Here is a 24024-nt window from a genome sequence, read left to right on the forward strand (position 1 = left end):
GGTCTAGTGGGAGGCTTTGGTCGTGGCTAGTTACCACCCTACCGACAAAGACGCGCCGCTTAGTCGAACGTTACGTTGAATATGTAAGAATGTTTAATTTGTTTAATGCTCATACTTCAAGACGCACAATTGCTAATTAATTTAGCAACTGTGCGCCGCGCAGTCAACATTTGAGGCATCGCCGAAGCAAAATGTGCGTTGAGTGTATTTTAGGAAGTTCGGTGAGGTGAAAAAAGATTATAAATACGCCAACATTATGAGTAAAAATACCTATTATTAGAACCTAACGTAATAGAGAATCCAGCAATTCTTACACAAATAATTTTGTTGCCAAATATTATAGTAAAATCGGGCAACTTACATTCGCAATACTTATAAAAGCTATATCGATTGCAATTGTGGCAACAAAAGCTGATCTATTTTTCTATTTTACTTATGAAACATATGGATCACAGTAAGAGCTTGTTAAGATAGAGCTCGTCCAGGGAAAGTAAAGACTGTGTTCCAGTCTGAAGTACGTGGTGGCGTAATTACAGACAAATGAAGCTCCACGCCTCAGGTTTACAGACAAGGGCGGCATTTTGTAGCAAGTCCTTGCATGACCTATGAATTGTTGTTCTGTGTAGAGGCGATGGTTTCCAATTTGATGGTTTGACGTCCGATTGGCACAGAGTGCAGAAACCCTGCTTTCTGAATCTAGGCTGTGGGTTCGATTCTCACAACTGAAAAAGTTTGTTTGATTCACATAAATGTTTTTATTTTATTTATCTGCTAATTAGCCCTTGACTGCAAGTGCAAGTGACGATGCAGTCTAATATGGTAGCGGGCTAACCTATTAGGGAGTATGATAGTCATACCCCTAATAGGTTTCTACGCGACATCGCACTGAAATTCTAAATCGCTTAGCGTAAGGGTAGGGTGGTAACTAGCCAAGGCCAAAGCCTCCCAGACATAAAATCCAATACACCTAGCCATCCCTAAAAACTCTCATCAGACCAGAATTCAAACATATAAGAATAACAAAATAAACCCAAGCCAAAATTTAAACCTTAAAAATTAAAATAAAATAAAATTGACAAGTTTTAAACAAACTTGTCAATTTAATGGCACTTAACCAATTTAAATTCCCCTGTGTCAGTGTGGCCGCCAAACGCAGACCTTTAATATTATTTTATCTTTGATAGACGCCATTTAGGCACGCTGAGGCCAAGGAACTAAAATTAGAACTTCTAAAAACCAAAAAATTCTAATTATTAGTCACAGCGTCACTCATTTGTCACATGTGCCCTTCAAATAGTGTCAAATTGAAGCTGTCATTAATAACTCAGTCAAAAGAGGTCGCTGACGTCAAACGCTTGCAAATGTGTAGGTGTTGTATTACCTACGCAAAGTTGCGCAATTACCCGTCGGGCGGCAAAACATTGTAAATGAAAAGTCTCTTATTACAGGATTCACTAATTAGAGAGCTTGCGACAATTGTTATCGAGAACGCAGCCTGCCGGGAAATGGTAGTCTAGAACAGCTGAAAAATACTTTTAATAAAGATTTACAATTGGCTGAAAAGAACTCTAGAAGTTTCTGGAAACGGGAATGAAGGCTTCTAACTTATCTTAGTCCACGCTTTAGTCTGCAGCTCTGGATAAGTCTGGATGGAAAAAAGTAGTCTTGGCCCTATGCACCACCAGGTGTTGAAGGACTCAAAGACGAAGAAGAAGAAAAATAATTTTATCCTACTTTCTTTGTAACTTTTCATTATATTAATTAATAGGCTGACCCTCTAGGAATTTAACAGTGTAACAGTGGGTAAGTTTATTTTTATATTCCTCTAAAATTAAACCCTTGACGGGAAATTCACCTGGTGGTATGCTGTGATGATACAGCGTAAGATTGTAGCGGGCTACCTGGGCAATAAAGTATATAGTAATACCCCTAAGCAGTCTCCTAATTCGGTTTGTAAATCGCTTATTAGCACGCCGGTGTCCATACAGTTTCCTAACACTAGACCAAATTATTGAAAATTCAGAAAGTTTAATTTCCCAAATTACCACTGCTGAGTATCAAACTCGGGACCTCCCACACATAACACCACAGCACTCATTACTACACCAGGGAAGTAGACATAATAAGTGAATACGTCAGTAAAGTCACCAATCCAAAACTTGTTCTGGCAATATTTAACATACTCGGAAGCAATAATTCTTTACAATCAAACTTAGTTTAGTGGTTTTATATATAAATAGTTTCAAACAAATGAAAACCTATTTTAGAATCCATACTAAAAATTTAAATGTGAAAGTTTATCTGTCTGTATGTCCATTTGTTTGTTTATGACCTATGATCAGCTCGAACAATTTCTGGATCTAGGCACAGAGACACTTTGTGACAGATATTGTATACTCCTTATCCCAGCAAAACAACCGGGGACCGTTCTGTAGCGAAACATATTGCTATTGGCCCGGGAAATTATCTCTACTAGATCAAATCAGAATTGAGGAGATCCGTAGAAGAAACAGAGTTACCCAGTACCCACATAGCTAATCAAGTCGCGAAGCTGAAGTGGCACATAGCTCCGAGTACCGATGGATGTTGAGGTCCCAAGTTGTTGGAGTGGTACCTTCATCGAGATGGGCAGACGACAAAAAGTGAATCGCAGGTAGCCGCTGGACACAAGTGGCACATAACCGTGGAATTTTTAGCTCGCTACAAAATACCTGTGACCAAAAGTGGGCGTGTTATAATGTACATTGGTTCATATTATAATGATAAACTTCTAGATTGGTGCGATGCGCTTTTTTTTCTGCGTCAATGTGAATAAACCATTAAAAAATGATAATGCTTTAAATTTTAAACAGTCTTATCTGCGACTAATGCAGTTACAGTTAAACTTTAAAATGTATCATTTGTAAAACTGAAACACATACCTACGTGTACCAACAGTAATATAAATAATTAATAATATAAATACGGCTTATTTTACGTGTATAAAACAAAATCTTATTCTTATTTAACAAATTTTGAAAAAAATTACAATGGTCATGAATATTCCGATGCTACGTCAGGTAAGTAAAATATTTTTTCAATGAGAACTCTCGAGAGAAATTACCAAGATCAAATCAGTGGGTTGCCCTGGTTTACCAACTTTAATACAGGGCAGTAAAGGGTGGCAGGACCGGGCTCATTATTCTTCAAGCTCTTTAATAAACGAGAACCAAGTAAGATCATGAGTGGACGGAAGGTCTCTCTAGATCTTAGAAGTGCTTATTACAAAAGAAGTGAAGCGGTTCGTATGGGCTTGTGGAATATTAGCTACGTTTCTACCAGCATAGAGTCAAATGCTTGAAATATATCTGCATTTGTTATTTTCAGTTATTCGTGGTTACTTCAACACTACTGGCATCCATAGCCGCAGGAGGTATGAAGGGTATGCCCAGTGTTCTGATGGAAGAGTTCAAAAGGAATGACAGTCTAATTCAACTCAATTTGGATACAGAATCATGGATAGGTAACTTCTAAAACTTTATATTATTTCATGTATTCGCCATTAACCAGGGTCCAATTATGTGGAAGTATAAATAAATTTGTTGTCATTTCAGCTTCAGTTCACGGTTTTGCTGGTATTGCGAGTATATTTATACCAAACCTGATGCAGTGCTGGGGTAGACGATTTGGATTCCGGTGCAGCTGTCTCTCTGTATTGATCGGCTGGATCGTTCTATGCTTCGCAAACAGTTCTATTACTATAATTGTCGCAGAAGTATTTCAAGGCGCAGGCGTTAAAAGCTTACTCGTAGTGTGCATGGTCACTATCAGCGAAATGGTTGATCCAAAGATCAGAAACCATTCGATAGTATCGTACGGAATGATACAAACATTTGTTGTACTATTTGTGCATACAGCAGGTAACTTTATTCATTGGAAAACAATAAGTCTCATTATGTGTGTTCCACTAATATTCGCAATTATATTTAGTTTCATTTGGCCTGAGTCTCCAGCGTGGTTGGCCTATAAAGGTAGATTTGAGGAAAGCAAAAAATCCTTCATTTGGCTGCGAGGCAAAAATAAAGAGTCGCTTCTAGAGCTGAATGCTCTTTTTAAGGCTCAAAGAGAGTTTTTGCAATCCCAAACTTCATCACAGACCTCTAAACGAGGTAAGTCACTGATGAGACCCATATGGCAAAAAATAAGCGGTCAAGATTTTTACATACCGATTCTTCACATGTTCGTACTAATATCCAGTTATTATTGGAGCGGGAATTTATTCATAGTTGTATACGCAATCCATGTTGTTCATAAAGTTATAGAGAATAGTAAATCGGCTTTTATTGCCATGATTTTAATGGATGTAGCTTTTGTAGTTGGGAATGTAAGTTGTCCAATTTTACTTAAATATTTTGGCAATAAAACAATTCTTCTAACAGGTGGTGCGTTCTCCATACTATTTTTGTTATGTTCCTCCACTGTTTTATACTTACAAGAAATAGATATAGTAGCAAATGATTCATTGCTCTGCTTGTATTCTTTAGTAGGGTTTATGGTATGCTCTTCTGCAGCATTTTTTATAGTCCCATTTGGCGTAGCGACAGAAATTATACCTTTACGACACAGAGGGGTAGCAGGATCACTTTACATTGTTTTCATAAGTGTATCTTACACCACAACACTTAAAATTGCACCCTATGTTATAAATATTGTAGGGACACACGGCATATTTTTACTATATGCGTTTATATTAAGCTTTTGCCTCACATGGATTTGGAAATATATACCAGAAACTAAAAATAAAACTTTACAAAATATAGAAGAACACTTTATTAAACGTTCTAAAGATGTTATTATAGAAGGAGAAATAAATGAAATTAATAGTTTAAATAATATTTATTAAACTGTTTTTAGGTTATCTAACTTTGTTTCAATTCGTGTGAGTTTACTGATATCCAACCTTATATCCCAATATAATATTATGTTTGTATTATTAGAAATCCTATCAATTGGTCAATATTGATCGTTATTATTTCAACCGATGGTCATTACTTGACCATCAGGTATTTATAATGCTTCTTATGGAGTTCCAAATACCTTGTGCTACTTGTATCTAGAGATTCTTTGTAAATTGTTTGATATCGTTATGCTGGGAGTATCTCTACTTGATCAAATCAGAAATGAGGAGATCCGTAGAACTAGAGTTACCTTCATAGTTGAAGTGGCAATGGCGGGGCACATAGCTAAAGCAAGCACCGATGCACCGATCGACGTTGGAATCTTAAAGTGCTAGAATGACGACCCCGCACCGGTAAACGCGTCGTAAGTCAACCTCCAACGAAGTGGACAGACTTCATTAATATTTATTATTAGTATAGTGATTTATAATTATATTTTATTTGATTTATAATATAGTGATTTCCTCGACACAGGGAATCCTAGTGTGGAAATCACAGACTTGATCTGTATTCTTTGGATTACTTTTCATGTGTTTGTTTGAAATAAATATTTAAATAATAAATAAATATTATAAAATAGTAGTAAATATTAAAATAATAAATAAATATTATTATTTATTTATAAATATAAATAAATAATAATATTTATTTATTATTTAAATATTTACTGCTGGTTTTTTTGTTTTATTTATTTACTACTTTATTTACTTTAAAACTGCTGGACGTAGGTATTATTTATATTAATAATACCTACGTCCAGCAGTGGACGTCAATCGGTTGAATTAATAATGATGCTGAAGAACTACACAGTTTTTCGTGAACGGATATGTATAGCTAAAGTCGTTTTTATTTTTAAAATTCTACTGTATCCTTATCTCATTTTGCTCTTCACAACGCAAGAGTGGTGCAAATGTTTGTTCAGTGTTAATTAAAACGATATTGCTCGGTCGCCGCGCGCTCGGAAAAACATCACCCATACCCACTGTCTCGAACTGGGCACGTGAAATTGATCTTTATTGCTACCTCTATTTGATGGCAATCTCTCAGACGGTTTATTATTGGGGTCATACTAATAATGTTACAAGTAATAAAGGTTTCGCAACTATATCGGTATACTCATCAGCCTATCATCTATATCATGAGTCCAGCAGTGGGCTGACCCACTGCTGGACTAAAGTCTCTTCATTTGCACGCCATCTCGGTCTATTGCTGGTTAGCTGCATCCAGTTCTTCCCTATTGCATTTACAATATTATCCCTCCATCGAGCTGGTGCTCGGCCGATGCTTTTGTGTCCAGGTCGCGGTTGCCAATCCAGAATCACTCGGCTCCACCGCCCAGTTGACTTTACACGCCTTTGAGAACATTATGGAGAACAGGCGTGGAGGTTTCCTCACGATGTTTTCCTTAACCGTTGAAACAAGTGACAGTTTAATTACTTAAATTTGAACTCAGTTCAGAAAGCGAAGCCAAGTTTTAACAATTGAGCTATCACCGCTTGTACATACTACTGCACGCTAATTTAAAATTAACCCAAAAGGACGATATGTTTAACGTTTAATCACAATAACATTATTATAATTAAGTGAAATCACTAAACAATTATTGTACCGGGCCATAATCAGGAGATCATGTTGTAAAGAACTTTTCATAATCCCCTGAAACGCTTTTTGCCTAGGAAAAAAAAAAGGCTCTAGGTAAAAAACCTTAACTGAAGTCAGTAAATGCATGAGAGTCCAATTTTGGAGGTTTAGGTCTACGCTTTCAGCTTCTATCACCAACGACAAATCATTTTCATCATTATCAGCATCATGTCAACCCAATACCGGCCCAGTACAGGGCACGAGTCTTCTCCCACGTTAAGGCTATAATCCACTGCGCTGGTCCGGTACTGATAACATTATGGAGAACTCCCAGGCATGTTCCCAGGTTTCCTTACGAAGTTTTTCTTTCACCGTCCGAGCCAGTGATTGACGGCCGGTTGGCGCAGTTTGCAGCGACCCTGCTTTCTGAGTCCAAGGCCGTGGGTTCGATTCCCACTACTGGAAAATGTTTGTGTGATGAGCATGAATGTTTTTCAGTGTCTGGGTGTTTATATGTATATTGCTATTTATTTATGTATATTATTCATAAAAATATTCATCAGTTATCTTAGTACCCATAACACAAGCTACGCTTACTTTGTGGCTAGGGGGCGATGTGTGTATTGTCGTAGTATATTTATTTATTTATAAAAAAAAAGTGATATTTTAATTGCTAAAAACGCACATAACCTAGAAAAGTTAGAAGTGCGTGCTGGGATTCGAACTCCCCCACCCCCGAAAGTAAAGTCGAAGTCCTACCCACTGGGCTATGACCACTTCAACGACAAATAGTAATTGTTAAATTAGGAGTCAATATCTATCTCTTACTTGACTCGTATGAAGTTTAACCAATTATTTGGCGATTAATTAAAGGCGTAAAGCATAAATATGTGCGTTCAATTAATTGATAACCGCATCTTTTTTTAGAAGTCGGTTGATAATAATTACGTATTAGTATAAGTAAATTTATGCGTCTTAAGGTGGATACACATTAAAGCGGAGTCGACTCGGCCATTTATAAACGTTTCTTTATTTTGTTTGAAGAACTGATAGTACCTATCATATGAAAGTAGAAGACTTGCAGTGTAGTAAAGGCAGATTTAAATATAGTGTTCACCACCCCTCGTTTACCCGCGGCCGTCGAACGATGCAATAAACAAATAAATAAATACTGCGCACATCGCCTCCTAGCTACAAAGTAAGCGTAGCTTGTGTTATGGGTACTCTACCATCTTTTGCGATTTACAACTCTATTGCCTAGCGTGCCATCTTTACAATCGGAGAAGCCATTGGTCCAGCAGTTCACCGTCATATACTATTAATATATGAAAGAAGAATACCCAGGTAAGATTGTTGTAAGCTTCTTAGAACAGGTTCGTTTGGAACCCCCGCCACTTGAGCATTAATTTGACTATTATAGTTATAAAACGCATTGCCTCCCTTCTATTAAAAAATGTGGTTAAATATGTATGTATGTCTCAAAAGTGCTTTCGATAAATCTTTTTGGCTAAAGATTTACTTAAGTTTGACTTTACTAATGCTATGTAAAATTCTACACTATTAATTTGACTCGCCTTGACTACGCGTCAGTATGAAATGAACTTTACTTGCGATAATTCTTATCAATATTAACGTGAGTTTTAAAATAGATTGCTCCATTACTATAGCCATTTTACGTGAAACTCATACATTCACAATTACCAGTAAAGGTGAAAATAAAAATGACTAAGTTTAAATAGCTAAAATAATACTGACTGACTGATTCTTTATAAAGTTATGCTCTGTTAATACGATTACAAGATATTTAAACGTAAAACGATGAATATTCCGTTGCTACGCCAGGTGAGTAAATTATCATCATCATTATTACTAAGCGGTGAAAGCGCAGAGGGTAGAAGCTCGACTTCACTTTTGGGGGTCCGATTTCGAATCCCAACACGAACCTGTACCATTTCTAAGTTATGTCCGTTTTAAGTAATTAAAAATATCAATTGATGCGACGGTGAAGGAAAACATCGTGAGGTAACCTGATGCCTGAGAGTTTTAATGACAATGTGAGATGGTGATAACAAAAAGAACACCCGGTTAAGTTTGTTGTGGGCTTCTTCTTAGACCAGGGCGCGATTGGAACCCTCGTAGCTTTAGTTTTAAGTTTACGATTGTAGTTATCGCCATCACTACTCACTGCTATGTACACATTTTGTATATAATAACGCATCAAAAGTGCCATCTATGTGCCTATTTGAATAAAGAAATATTTGACTTTGACTTTTCTACATAATGTTCTCAAAGGTATGTGGAGACCACCAATCCGCACTGGGCCAGCGTGGTGGACTACGGTCTTAACCCCTTCTCATTGTGGGAGGAGACCCGTGCCCTGTAGTGGGCGGTAATGGGTCGATATGATGATGAGCATTATTATTTATCCATTACCGGCTGGCATGAAAAGGATAGGGTTGTAATCCACCACTCAAGCCAACCGCTGAATGTTGGAATTCACACGCCTTTACAACATTATGAAATCTCAGGGCACGCAGGTTTTCTCACGATGTTTTCCTTGATCGTTAAATCATTAAATTGCTTGAAACGTACATAACTTCGAAAAGTTAGAGGTCCGAGGATTAAAATCTACCCCCAAAAGTAAGGCCGAAGTCAAGTTAAAAGTCAATTATTAACATGTTATCAATGGACTGTACAGGGTGGCATCGTTTATCTACGTCTGAAAATGAACAAGTGCTTGACATATTGACTGCACCGGCCCAAACGAAATGTACACAAAAATTTACAACAAAATCCCGAAACATTTATAAGAAAAAGAAAGTATAAACATGTTTACAATTTCCTTAAAACATTACTTGCTAGAGAAAGCTTATTTTTAAAGGAGAATTTTTAATAATGAGGGCGCTGTAACCAGATTTAGAGGAGGACAATAATAAGTCCTCACAGGGTATTATTTCAATATACTCTTTTGAAAATATAATAATTATGTAATATATGTCTATATGACATTGAAATGGAATTTTAATTAAAAAAATAAAACATATTATGTATGCGACAGCGTTCCCTTGGCCAAGCTACCAAGAAAGATTTTCCCGCGGAAAAAAGCTTTAATTTGACAACAAATATACACCTTTTTTCCTTTACCCTAAAGACTTGAATAAAGCTGCTAACTATAAGGACTGCAATTGCAATAATCAGGCAGCAATTACAGCCAGTTTGACCAAATACTGACAATTCGATCGGTCTGAATCAGTGGTAGAAAATGCAAAAACTATATCTTACACATACTTCGCACGAAACAACCACAAGTTATAAGTAGCTTAACCAGAACCAAACGTGGTGCAAAAACTATTCAGTTTGAAGAAAAGAAACTATATAATATTTCTACCAAACATTTTTATTTTTTTTCTAGAGTTCAGAATTAGCAAATATACTACATAGGTACCAATAGATAAAGTAAGTTATTCTTTAACTACATTCTATATAAGTACAAAAATAAATACCTTAAATGTCGGATTAAATCCCCGTTCTTCGATAATATCTGCCCCAAATGACGTCATCTGGAAACAACCATTGTATTTTTGAGTATTTGCAAGAAAGTGGCGTGATTCTTGTGTTTCGCCACAAAGCAATGAATACAATGGCTCAGGTGGCGGAGTCAACAATGGCAATTTCACTTTACCATTAAGGCAGCATAATCCAGGCGTTTCTCCGGAAAACTTTAATGCACCACAATACTCGCAAACTACGTCCATTTGCCCAATGCAAACGCTAGGATGCAAGCTGTAATCATTGCTGCAATCGTATTGAAACGCTGCTCGATTCAAATCAGCACTTGATAAATATCTTGTTCTGCGTCGCAAATTATCTATTTGTTGACCTCTGTTGTTCGCTCGACGATTCTGCATTGCCAACCGAGCTGTTTCACGGGCTGCTTCACTTTGCTCTCGTGATTGAGAAGCACGAAGTCGAGCCATACTATCGCGGCGCTGTTCACGTGCAATTTCTTGTTCTTCTTCAGTCCTTTCATTTGCAGTATTTCGTATTCTTCTTGCATCACGGCTTTGTCGGGAAAGATTCGATCGTCTTGGTCGCGGCATTATTAATTAAACTTCACTTCACCTAAAAACTTAAATTTTTAACCATACCGAGTTTTATAGTTCACTTCACTGTTTATACGAATGGGCAATTGGGCAATAATGTTAATTATTTATTTAATAGAAATAGTTATATTATTGATTTCTTACAAATATCAAATAGTCATCCATACGTCATTACATAGCTGTCATTATACGTCAATTTTGTTATTCCAAGTCTGATTCTTTTTTGTTATACCACGTTTTATAGTGACTGACGTTACATGTCAAGTCACACGGGAATGATGTCGAACGGGATAAAAAGTATCCTATGTCCTTCTCCTGGCTCTAAACTACCTCCCTGCCAATTTTCAGCTAAATCGGTTCAGCCGTTCTTGAGTTATAAGTGAAGTAACTAACACGACTTTCTTTTATATATATAGATTAAAAATTCACTGTCAAAATTTGTTACTGTTTAGTTAATGAAACTAATTTATTATATTTGTATATCAGTCGAGTCAAGAATTTAAATCAAAAACTTAATGTATTGTATGTGAACAGTACGTTCTTTGGAGATTTAAGTCTTTAAACCTTACCTAATAAGCTTGCTAAAATCAAGTGAAGCACTTCGTTTGTGTCATCAAAATATGTTAACTATACGTTTCGAGCCGTGAATTTTCAATTATCTTATTAAACGATTCATTCTGTGTGTGTTTTTCAGTTCTTCGTGGTAAGCTCAGCACTACTAGCAGCAATATCTACAGGCGGTATGATGGGTCTGTCCAGCATTCTAGTACAGCAGTTAAAAAGGAACAACAGTGACATAAAAGTTGACCTTGATACAGAATCATGGATAGGTAATTTCTTGCTCTCTTTTATAGTATTTTTCTCGCAATGACAACGGTCTGTTTATTGCATTGAAGGTTCGTTTAGTGTGTTTGAATAAAATAATTAATTAGATAAACTTGAAAAGCAACACGTTAAGGTCGACAGGAACGAAATAAATAGAAGTAAACTTAAAAAACCTATCTAAATACTGAATTTCGGCCAAATTCTCAGAGCTCTTCCGAAGATGCAAAAAATAACGTAAAATGTTCTTATGAAATACTGCTTAAAGATTTTTTGGATTTAGGTGAATAGATTTAAAGATTACCCCAAACATTTAAATCTTCTCACTTTCATCCCTTCTCCCAAAAGAACTGAGCTAGTTTTCGGAATAAAAAGAACCCTATGTCATACTTTGTTATATGATTTAAAATCATGCAAAGTTTAATTTAAATTCATTCAGTAGTTTCAGCGTGATTTGTGGCCATGATACAGACAGACAGACGAAACTTAAAAAAATTACAGTTTCGCCTTCAGTATCGATTATAAAAATGCCGTCCAAAAAATGTTTTAAAATATCTCATTTATTTACAGAATTTTCAGTTGACCTGTTTCAGTTTTCCTATTAGTATTGATATAGATATAGACTAGCAGTTACCTAAAACTTCGTTGACGTTTATTTTTGGTTAGAGAGAAATCTTTGATTTTTCTGGGATAATAAGTTTCGCCAACCTCAGTTTAGCTGTGCAGCCGTGCACAGTGGCAAAGGTTATTTCTGAAAACTTCCCTAAAATGTTGCTATTTAGAGATAAAAAGTATCCTAGGTCCATCTCCAAGTAACAAGCTATATTTTTGGCAAGTTTCTCTTTCACATTTATTATTTTAGTATAGAAGTAAGGATGCGATTTCATATTCTTTTATCAGTATTTGTTTTTATTTCAGCTTCAGTTCACGGCTTCGCTGGTATACCGAGTATTTTTATACCATACCTGATGCAGTGCTGGGGTAGGAGATTTGGTTTCCGCTGCAGCTGCTTATCTGTGTTGATCGGCTGGATCATCCTTTGCTTCGCCAACAGTTCCTTGACTATAATAATGGCAGAAATATTTCAAGGCGCAGGCATTAAAAGCTTACTCGTAGTTTGCATGGTGACAATCAGTGAAATGGTTGAACCTAAAATCAGAAACCAATCTATCGTTTCGTACGGAATCATTCAAACATTTATCGTACTATTCGTTCCCACAGCAGGCAACTTCCTCCACTGGAAAACAATAAGCCTTATTTTGTGCTTTCCGCTCGCATTGGCCATTATATTTAGTTTTATTTGGCCTGAATCACCTGCGTGGTTGGCATATAAAGGCAGGTTTGAAGAGAGCAAAAAATCTTTCATATGGCTACGGGGTAAAAATAAAGAGTCGCTGGCAGAGATGAATGCTCTTTTTATTGCTCAAAGAGAATTTTTAAACTCCGAAATGACCAAAGAATCCCCGAAACGTAGTAGGCTGCTATTAAGAGCTGCATGGCAAAAAATAAGCCGTCGAGATTTTTACTTACCAATTTTTCACATGTTCGTACTACTGTCGTGTTATTATTGGAGCGGTAATTTATTGATAGTTGTATACCACCCTTTACTTGAAAGAGTTATAGAGAACAGCGAATCAGCTTTTATTGCAATGATTTCAATAGTCGTAGCTTTTATAATTGGGAATGTAAGTTGTCCGATTTTACTAAAATATTTTGGCAACAAAACCATTCTTTTAACAGGCGGTGTGTTCTCCACAGTATTTTTGTTATGTTCTTCTTCTATTTTTTACTTACAGGTAGTAGGTATAGTGGCAACAGATTCCTCGCTCTGCTTGTATCCTTTATTAGGGTTTACGGTATGTTCTTCCACTGCATTCTATATGGTCCCTTTCGGTGTTTCAACAGAAATTATACCTTTACGACATCGAGGGGTAGCAGGATCAGTTTACATAATTTTGATGAGTATATCATACACTATTTCACTCAAAATTGCCCCATATTTAATCGATCATTTAGGAACATATGGAATATTTTTACTCTATGCATTTATTTTGAGTTTATGCCTTACATGGATATGGAAATATGTACCAGAAACAAAAAATAAAACGTTGCAAACCATAGAAGAAACCTTTGTTGGAAGCTATAAAGATCCATCTGTTGTTATTGATGAAGGAATGAATGAAAGTTATTATTTAAATGATAAAGAATAAAGTTTTAGTTATATTTCTCTCAATAAATGTGTACCCAAATACCCTTAAATAGATACATATTTGATTTAAAACGAGAATTAAATTATTTTACAACATAGTAGTTATAAAGTATTTTTTTTTTTAATTTTGGAAATAAACTATCGAATTGTCAATAATTATTATTGACTAATTTATCGTAATTCTTGCTTGGTTACAGTAAAATACTTACTGTCCATGCATACAGATATATCTACGTTCAAGCAGAAAAAGAAAAATCAAAATAGCATCAGGAATTGATAATGTTTATTGTTATTGTTCCCAAATTAACATACAGGAGGCAGAGACCTTGTAATTACAGTGAATCTGATACAAAAAGGAATATATTATTTTGGAATAAATAGGAAATTACAGCTCTACTCTTTTGAACAAGAATAGAAATCATTTTATGACCCTATATTTTTTTTTTACATATATGGAGGAGGAAAATCCTCATGGATACCACTAACTGGCATGCCCGACTTCACCTACAATTATGAAGTGACCTGCGGACTAAAAACCTCCTCCATCCTCCACTGTACTTTCCGGTATTACACTAAGTATTCCATCAGAAAGGCAGCTATTTAATTCAGGCTTCGGTGTTCTGCCTATCTCATTCGTCATCTTCCCGAGATTTCATAACGAGCTTTACCAATTTAGCAACTTTTTCCCATTCATCCTTATTCGTAAGCATTCTAGGGTATAAAGTTTTAAGGCGTTAAATTGCTACATAACGTGACATAATAACAATAATTATTAGAACCTCCATAATCGTGATGTGTGCAATCTTAGAGACCATTTTTTTTGAATGGATGTGGGTATGTATAAGGATGTCTTTGCAGTAGATAAGGCTCTTACTCCACCATTCCTTGGTATTCCTTGGCAAAGAGAACCGGTGCAAGCCTATAGTAATTAGTAACTCAGATCGTGTGGCTATTTGCAGGACTTGCATGAAGATTCTACGGGACCACATGTAGAACAAATCGCATGTATATTTTCGTCACAATTTGTTGACCTCTTCGGGGAATCTGAAGGTTTTGTCTGTGCAATTATAGACGAGCAACTACCGGTAATATATTATGAGAGATGACACAGGTCGAGCAGGTCATCGCCCTGGGGTGCCCCTCAGGATTAGTTTCCCAGTGTTCTTATCTTGCTAATGGCGAATACTTGCACAGACATCCTCAAGAGGCCAGGATAATCCATCAAAACCTTGCTTTTCAATAGGGTGCTATCGATTTTGAGATGCCTTACCATAGGTGTGGCGTCAGTTCATGAAATTAGCAGTATATTGCTCTACTGGGATCGAACGATTATGTTTAAGTATGTACTGACAAGTATGTTTAAGTTAATATACCTGATATAGTGCTAGACGATCAACCATCGCGCGTATGGAGTGTTTTATAGTCGTTTTAATCAATGGTCTTCTCGCGTAAAGCTTTGACAAATATCTTAAGAAGCTTTGGCTTGGTTGTTGGATTAAGGATCGTACACTGAAGGCTGAAGGATCCTTGATACGGCGTGTATTGTGAGGGGGTTCCTAACTCTGGAGCCCTGAGCGCCGGTTGCTTGGATATTCAAGCCCCAGCCCGCAAGCGGAGAGATTTAAATAATTTTTTAACTTTTTTTTCAATACAATATTGTTGTGCATTAAAAAAAAAATGTAAATAATGACAGGAAACAACACAATATGAGACAGTATATCTGCTTAGTAATTAAGATATTTAAATATAAGTATAAATAAGGACGAGAAAAAAAAACGAGTATACATGCATACAGAGTACAGCTCTTAGTTATAATTACTAAGAGCAATTTAATGTATGAAATTCTACTCTAGTCTTATCTTATTTTGCTCTTCACAGCGCAAGATTGGCGCAAATGTTTGTCCATTGTTAATTAAAACGATATTGCCCGGTCGCCGCGCGCTCGGAAAAATACCTACACTCGCTTACTCGAAGCTTGCGCGCCAAAAATAGACCTTAAGATTTACTGCCGATGATGACGACCTGCTTGGTGAGCGCCGCGAATTTAAGAAGGAGGTTCCGGGTTCGATTTCCGAAAGGGGCAATTTGGGAATTTATAATTTGGCTAGGTTGGCTTTGGCCGCGGCTAGTTACCACCCTACCGACAAAGACGTGCCGCTAAGATGCCGATTTAGTGTTCCGGCGCGATGTCGCGTGGAAACCGATAAGGGGTATGACTACCATACTCCCTAACGGGTTAGCCCGCTACCATCTAAGACTGCATCATCATTTACCAGGTGAGATTGCAGTCAAGGGCTAACTTGTAGTGGAATAGAAAAATAAATGCCTCGTTGGTAAAGTGGTTTGAATGTTTGGCTACGGATCATGAAGTTCTTGATTGGATGTTTAAGTTTGACTAAAAATGTTGTAGAGAATATTTTATTTAGCTCTTTATTTGTTTACGTAGGCGTTGGACCGGAGTTCGACTACTCTTTCTAACTTTTCTAAGTTTCTTTTCTTTTCAAGTTATGTGCTCTTTAAATAATTAAAATATAAATTGTTTGAACTGTGATGTTTTGTTTACGTAAACGAAGTCGGTTTTTTGTCACAAAAAAATTTCACGTTTATTTTGTGGGTAAGTGAGGAAACCCACCCACGAAGAATTAAGATACCTCATACAGCCATTGTTGTATGCAGTGTATTGTGTTCAAAAACAGTGAAAACGCCCCGGGCTCGTCTAACTTTACACCCGCGGAATGTTGCTAGCTCACAAACTTTTCTCATTGTACTTTTTTATGGTAAACGTTTAGAACATTAGAGGTAAAATAATTACTTTATACTGCTAAATGGTATAGTGGAGTGATTTTTGATGCTTCAATATTAGTCGTGTACACGGCTTCTGTATGTTCTTAATTCTGTGGTTTCAATTATCTGAGTTATAATAGTGCTCAAAATCTTTTACAAAATACTGCTTTTCCCGAGGCCAGGATGTTAATGGTTGAGGAGCTCTCCCGGCGCTCTCTTACTTCACTTCACCAGCTTATTTCTTGAACTCCACCTCCACCTCTAGTGATAACAAACCAAACAAAAAAGAATCATAAACATCGGTTTATAATTCGCGGAGTAATCGCATAACAAATATACAAACTAATTCACGTAAATAATAATTATTAGCGATAATGCAAGACCGGGTCGGTGACATGCTTAACCGATATTTCATATTATAAAAGTACACACGTCCCTCATCGAAGAAAAACCGGCAAAGTGCGAGTCGGACTTTCGCTCGAAGTGTTCTGTACTGTTATCTATAAAGACGGCAAAAAAATCATATCACTTGCCCTCTCAAATTTTTATTTTAGTGTTTGTATTTCTAGCGGCAATAGAAATACATCTGTGATATTTTCAATTCTCTTAGTTTCGTGGTTCATGAATACATTAGATACAGTGCCGGATAGACAGAAGGACGGACAACGGAATCTCAGTAATAAAGTTTATTTTTTTAATTTCGAATCGGAACCCTAAATAATTAAAACAAAGGAAAAGAAAACACTTGTACAAAGTGAAGAAATACAAATAAAATTTTTAAGTGGATGATCTTCCAATATAATTTAAATTAAATTATACGGGGGTAACATGTAAAACTTAACATTTCATGTATTCAACCGTAAAAACACATGCACGGTAAGGACGTGCGTGTAGACCTGTAGCCTTAGTAGGTAGAGTGAATTGTACCTTATTCAAATCTATTTAAAGTCATAAATCCCATTTTTCTGATTTTCATTTTGCTAAATATGTACTGCCAAGTCTTAGCTGAAGAATTGCAGGCAACTTCAACCTTTAAAACAATGCAGTTAAGATCCATTTTACTCTGATGAAGTATTTCAATACTCGAAAACGACACCTTGGTTCAACATCATCATCATCCTTTAACCGATTTTACGTCCCCTGCTGAACATAGGCCTTTTGATGTCATGTGTCCACCTCTTTGGGGGTTTGCAAGGTCGCCATTCCAACACCTTGGGACCCCAACTTCTATCAGTTCAAATTCAAATTCATTTATTTCAAGTGGGCCTACTTTATAAGCACTTTTGAAACGTCAAGTATGTATGTTTGTGTGACTCTACCACCGGTTCGGAAAACAGATTCTACCGAGAAGAGCCGGCAAGAAACTCAGTAGTTGCTTTTTTCCTACATCAACATTTACAATCATTTTGCTATCTTGCGGGAGATGAGAGCGAGGCTGGCTGCCAAATGTATAGTAACCTCGCTGTACTAGATGCGTTTTTACACATTAAATATATGCATTGGTAGGTCAAGAATTTCCTTAGGAATCTTGTTGTAAAAGCGTATACTCAACCCCACAAAGGAGTTGCACCTTTCGCAGACGATATGCAGATATCACTAATTTATGACCGTTTCTGGTAAGTCGATTGTTAAGTTCTCCGAGCTATGTGCCCCGACCATTGCCATTTAATCTTCGCGACTCGTTGAGTTATGTCCGTCACTCTATTTCTTCTACGGATCTCATCATTTCTGATTTAATCACGTAGAGATACTCCTAACATATTCCTCTTCGTCGCTCACTGAAACTTTATGGGGACTACATCGGACCCCTCGATTGCGATCGAGCAAATCTCTCAAATCTCGATCACAGCTAGTGACGAAACTGAATTCGATTCATGCACTAACTGATGTTTATACCACCACCAGATTGCGATGACTCGCAACTTTGACTGGAATGAATGTGGTCAACATAGGTCAACCTTTGTTGACCACATTCCTTAGGCATGGAATTTGCAATTTTAGGCGCTGAAGAATATCAAGTTCACTTTCAAACAGGCAATATCTGACAAATATGTCGTTGGAATTCAAAGTTATCCGACGCACGTTGGTTGCTTAGTTAGGTTGTTAAGTCTGGAAAAACAAACGAATACATTTTCGCATTTATAACATCAATACGGATAACTTCAAATTCGAGGGAGACATGAACTGAAATCCATAAAAAACGAGTAAGTTAAACTGATAACTACCTCTTGTGCGACTCAGTTCATACATATGGTCGTTAACGTATTTATCGCCTTAATACCAACTGGCCTTATCGAAATTAACGTGAATATTAAACAGTTCATTTGATACTTCTGGTTGTTTAAAGTGTCGTTACGTTTAACTTCTAAGTAACATTGCGACGATTTCTACTAATTTAACATTTTTCTGTATTAAAATGCTACTCCTGGACTGAATGGAGTTTGAATGAATACACGATTACAATGAATATCCCGTTTCTACGTCAGGTACATAATTTATTATTTTAAATAATTCTCAAAAGAGTTTTTGAGTCTACTGGTGGTCCTAGAGCGGTCAGTTACCTTGGCCAAATAATTAGTTTGGCCATCTAAAAGGGCAATGCTGCCAGCATCTTTGGCACTTTGCGTTTCAAAGACGTTTTAGATTTTATTTAGTGTTATTTTGGTACATAGGTTTTATTTTAGTTAGTCATTCCAAAAAAAAAACGTGCAAAGCTCGGTCATCTTGGTAGGTACTAGGTATTTAAATAACCATACTAATGCTATGAAGAGGATAGATTTGTTTGTGTTTGTTTGTAATCGATAAACTTAGAAACTATTAAACTGATTTTTGGATCTCTCAAAGGCATTTGACATTATGTCGTACGATGTTCAAAGGAAAAACTAAAGAAAATTTATGAACAAATGAGGATTACTGAGATTTTTGTATTTAAACCAAAGAAACTAAGTTACATGGGGTATTTTGTTGCCCACAATTATAGGCTAGAAGTGCGGTGTACGTTGAGAAGGTCCAACTACGTCAATCCTCTTTAGCCTTTATGTGAATGACCTAATTGTTGAACTGAGCAGAACGCATGTTATGAAGGCATTTTGTGTGCTGGATTGGCAATGTATGTGCTAATAACCTTAGTCATGAGGATGCGTTACAAATTTGTGACGTGTACGCAGTCAGTCATGGCATCATATATAAGAAGAGAACATTATGGAGAACTCTCGGGCATGCATGTCCTTTCAATGAGTAGTAGTTAAGGCTATAATCCACCACGCTGGCTCAGTGCGGATTGGTGGACTCCACATATCTTTGAGAACAATATGTAGAACTCTCAGGCATGCAGGTTTCGAGCTCGACCCCCCCTAAGTGTTGTCGAGCTCCTGCCCACTGCAATATCACAGCTTAATATTGAATTACTTAAAACGCACATTACTTAGAAAAGTTCGAGGTGCGTTGTGCGGAGTCCTAAATAAATAAATAAATAAAAATAAAAATACTACGACAATGCACACACCGCCATCGAGCCCCAAAGTAAGCGTAGCTTGTGTTATGGGTACTAAGATGACTGATGAATATTTTTATGTATAATATACATAAATACTTATTATATAAATATAAACACCCAGACACTGAAACACATTCATGTTCATCATACAAACATTTTCCAGTAGTGGGTATCGAAACCACGTCCTTTGACTCAGAAAGCAGGTTCGCTGCAAACTGCGCCAATCTGCCGTCGGCATAAAGATAGATACAAAGATAATTTTAAAATTTTTGTAATTGCCATTTTCAGTTATTCGTTGTGAGTTCGATACTACTAGGAGCAGCGTCCACAGGAGGTATATTGGGACTGCCCAGCGTTTTGGTGGAACAATTAAAAAAAAATGATAGTCTTATAGAAATTGACCTGGAAACTGAAACGTGGATCGGTAATTATTTGGTGTTATTCTTATCATTTCATATCTTGCATCATTGACCATGGTATGTTTCATCAAAATCCTAAACAGTGCACTGCTGTACTAAAGGCCTCTCCCAACGGCAATGGTTTTGACGGCCGATTGGCGCAGTTTGCAGCGACCCTGCTTTCTGACTCCAAGGCCGTGGGTTCAATTCCCACAACTGGAAAATGTTTGTGAGCATGAATGTTTTTCAGTGTCTGGGTGTTTATATGTATATTATAAGTATTTATGTATTATATTCATAAAAATATTCAACAGCTATTTAGTACCCATAACACAAGCTACGCTTACTTTGGGGCTAGATGGCGATGTGTGTATTGTCGTAGTATATTTATTTTTATTATTATTATTATCTGTGTACACTTTAGTGTCTCAGCCAACAGCTGGTATTTCAGGTGTGCACGGACCTAAGCCAAGTACACACCCAGAGTCAAAAAGAAAAAAAAACAACTTAATAATTAATTAAGTTAATACTTAAGGTTGTGGGTTTGTATGTGTGTAGGATTGTGTTTGAGGGAAATGTCATGTCTGTGTAGAAGGTGTGGACGTTATTGTGATTGTGCGTGGGTTCACCAGTTCGATGTGTAGGCTCTTCACTACCCTGTAAGAATTTACGGACTATCCTGCGAGTGTTCAGGATTACAGCTTTTTGGAGAGATATGTAGGTGAATTCCGGTAAATTGAGTAAGCTGAGTGACTGCACTCAGCTTACTCAATTTACCGGAATTTGAAGTTGTTTGGGAATGACACCTGTAGTGGATAATACTATGGGAACTATGCTAACTTCATTAAGCCGCCACATGCGCTTTTATTATTATAATGTCCGCCCATAATCACCACGCTGGCCAGACGGGTTGGTGATTACAATAGATGGTAGTAGTAGCACAGATGATGCTTAAGTCCGTTCTCTGTTATTATTATTACATTTTTTTCATTCCTCTACAAGTTAGCCCTTAACGGCAATCTCTTTGTGGTAAATGATGATGCAATCTAAGATGGTAGCGGGCTAACCTGTTAGGGAGTATAACAGTTATATATACCTCTAATCGGTTTCCACGCGACATCACGCCGGAATGATAAACCGCTTAGTGGTACGTCTTTGTCATAGGGCGGTAACTAGCCGCGGCCGAAGCCTCTCACAAAACCAGAGAAAATTCAGAAACTATAAATTCCCAAATTGCCCCCGCCCGAAACCGAACCCGGGACCTCCAAGGAGGTCATAGCCCTTAGTCGCCTCGTACGACACCCGCGGAAAGAGTTATGGTAATAACAACTGTATTCTGATTTGCCGTCACCACACGGCATACAGTAAAGGCAAGATATGTTTAGTATACTCAATTTGGAAATAATGTAGAAAGGGGGTGAGGCAAATCTTTGACCTTGTGGTCAGACCAAATAAATGGAACCGGCACCCTAACGACTTAAGCGAAAGCCACACACCTTATATAACCTGGTCCTTAGCGATGAGCAAGTGTTTACAAGTAAAATTATTGAGAATAATCTGAGTATTGGGCAATATAATAATATTGCATATGTGTGGTGTACCATACTTGTCTCGAAGCGTTTAACTTCAAACTGGCTCTTACATACTGAATTTTTTTTGTCTTGGTATGAATATAATTCAAAGGCCTTATTGAGATTTTTATTGGACCCTTGGACGAGGGTTGGCCGTCTTTTTCCCTTATGAGTCCGCTCCTTCTTCAGCATCAATTTACCAAATTTTTTTTGGGGCTGATAATACTGATAACATATCTAATGACATAAGTTATGATATATCTAGATTTTTAAGCTATGGTGTGTTTTTTAGCTTTTTATATCGTCTTCTGCATATTATATAGTAGGTATATTACGTGTACAGGTGACTTAATTTACGTAGAGGAAATTTTGCCAGTGTCCTCGCTATATTTACCGCTAAAAGACTGTATCTCCTTTAGTGGAGTTTAGATTAGGTTTAGATAGACAGGACTCAACTCCTGGTCGGCGATTACTGGGATACTTTAAAGAGTCCTTTTTACAATCACAATCATCATCATATCACGATTCTTTTCCCACAATGAGGAGGGGTTAAGGGCGTAGTCCACCACGCTGGCCCAATGTGGTACAACCCTTTACAATATTAGTCGTAAAGTATGTGTGGAGGATTTTTTATTACCGTTGTTTTTTAGAAAAAAAACCTTTTTTTTTTGTTTTTGTTTTAGCTTCAGTTCACGGTTTTGCCGGTATCCCGAGTATAATTATACCGTTCATGATGCAATGCTGGGGTAGAAAAATTGGATTCCGTTGCAGCGGCCTCTCCGTCTTGATCGGCTGGATCATCCTTTGCTTCGCGAATAGTTCCGGTACTGTGATCATCGCTGAAGTATTTCAAGGTGCAGGTATTAAAATATTACTCGTGGTGAGCATGGTTATTATCAGTGAAATGGTTGAACCTAAAATTAGAAACATATCAATAGTTTCGTACGGAATCATACAAACAGTTGTCATACTAGTCGTCCATACAGCTGGAAACTTCATTCACTGGAAGACCATAAGTCTACTTATGTGCTTTCCGATCGGATTGGCCTTAATTTCCAGTTGTATTTGGCCGGAATCGCCAGCCTGGTTGGCCTATAAAGGTAGATTTGACGAAAGCAGAAACTCCTTTATATGGTTACGAGGCAAAAATAAACAGTCGCTTGCAGAGGTAAATGCTCTTTTTATTGCTCAAAGAGAGTTTTTGCACTCTCAGTTGTCCACAAAGTCCTCAAAACGCAGTAAACCGTTAATGCGAGCATTGTGGCAAAAAATAAGCGGTCGTGATTTTTACTTACCAATTTTTCACATGTTCGTGCTTCTATCCTGTTATTTTTGGAGCGGAAACTTATTGATAGTTGTATACGCTATCCGTATAGTAGGTAAAATTATAGAAAATAAAGAATCAGCTTTTATTGCCATGATTGTGATCGACGTGGCTTCTGTAATTGGGAATATATGTTGCCCTATTTTGCTTAAATATTTTGCCAACAAAACTATTCTTTTAATAGGAGGTGCGTTATCTATAGTATTTTTAATATGCTCCTCAACTATTTTGTACTTACAAGAAACAGGTATAGTAGCTACTGATTCATTGCTCTGTTTGTATTCTTTAGTGGGATTTATGGTATGCTCTTCTACAGCATTATTTATGATCCCTTTTGGCATTGCAACCGAAATTATACCTTTACGACATCGAGGGGTGGCCGGATCACTTTACATTATTTTAATGAGTGTATCATACACTACTTCACTTAAAATAGCGCCATATATTATTCTTCATCTAGGAATGCACGGTATATTTTTAATGTATGCATTTATTTTAAGTTTTTGCTTTATATGGATTGGGAAATATGTACCCGAAACTAAGAATAAAACTTTACAAAGTATAGAGGATCATTTTGTTAAGAACTCTAAGGATCAAAAGGTTTTTACGGATGAGGAAACGGATGAAAATATCTATTTAAATGATATCAAATAAATGTTCAATATACATACTTTTCAATTAGTGTACTTATACCCGAGTTTGAAACCGATAATCCTTTTGCATTTATTTAGGTGTAAGTCAAAATTATATTTAGACAAAACGTCTGATTCAATTTAGTATATAACTCTGATTTATTGCC

The 24024-nt window shown here is 36.8% G+C and overlaps 3 protein-coding genes across 3 annotated transcripts; all 3 read left to right on the top strand.

Moving 5' to 3' along the window:
* The first annotated feature begins 3035 nt into the window (after positions 1–3035).
* Positions 3036–4882, top strand: LOC120623989 (monosaccharide-sensing protein 2-like). The gene is made up of 3 exons (XM_039890286.1): positions 3036–3059; positions 3367–3502; positions 3594–4882. The coding sequence occupies exons 1-3, from the start codon at positions 3036–3038 to the stop codon at positions 4880–4882; spliced, it is 1449 nt and encodes a 482-aa protein (XP_039746220.1).
* A 3326-nt stretch (positions 4883–8208) lies between these two features.
* Positions 8209–13653, top strand: LOC120623852 (monosaccharide-sensing protein 2-like). The gene is made up of 3 exons (XM_039890122.1): positions 8209–8360; positions 11316–11451; positions 12362–13653. Exons 1-3 carry the CDS (start codon positions 8337–8339, stop codon positions 13651–13653), a joined length of 1452 nt encoding a protein of 483 aa, XP_039746056.1. The 5' UTR covers positions 8209–8336.
* A 5245-nt stretch (positions 13654–18898) lies between these two features.
* On the top strand, positions 18899–23879 carry LOC120623584 (facilitated trehalose transporter Tret1-like). The gene is made up of 3 exons (XM_039889615.1): positions 18899–18922; positions 20221–20356; positions 22585–23879. The coding sequence occupies exons 1-3, from the start codon at positions 18899–18901 to the stop codon at positions 23877–23879; spliced, it is 1455 nt and encodes a 484-aa protein (XP_039745549.1).
* Positions 23880–24024: the final 145 nt, after the last annotated feature.

The sequence above is a fragment of the Pararge aegeria genome, chromosome 5, assembly GCF_905163445.1.
Source record: "Pararge aegeria chromosome 5, ilParAegt1.1, whole genome shotgun sequence".
Taxonomy (NCBI): domain Eukaryota; kingdom Metazoa; phylum Arthropoda; class Insecta; order Lepidoptera; family Nymphalidae; genus Pararge; species Pararge aegeria.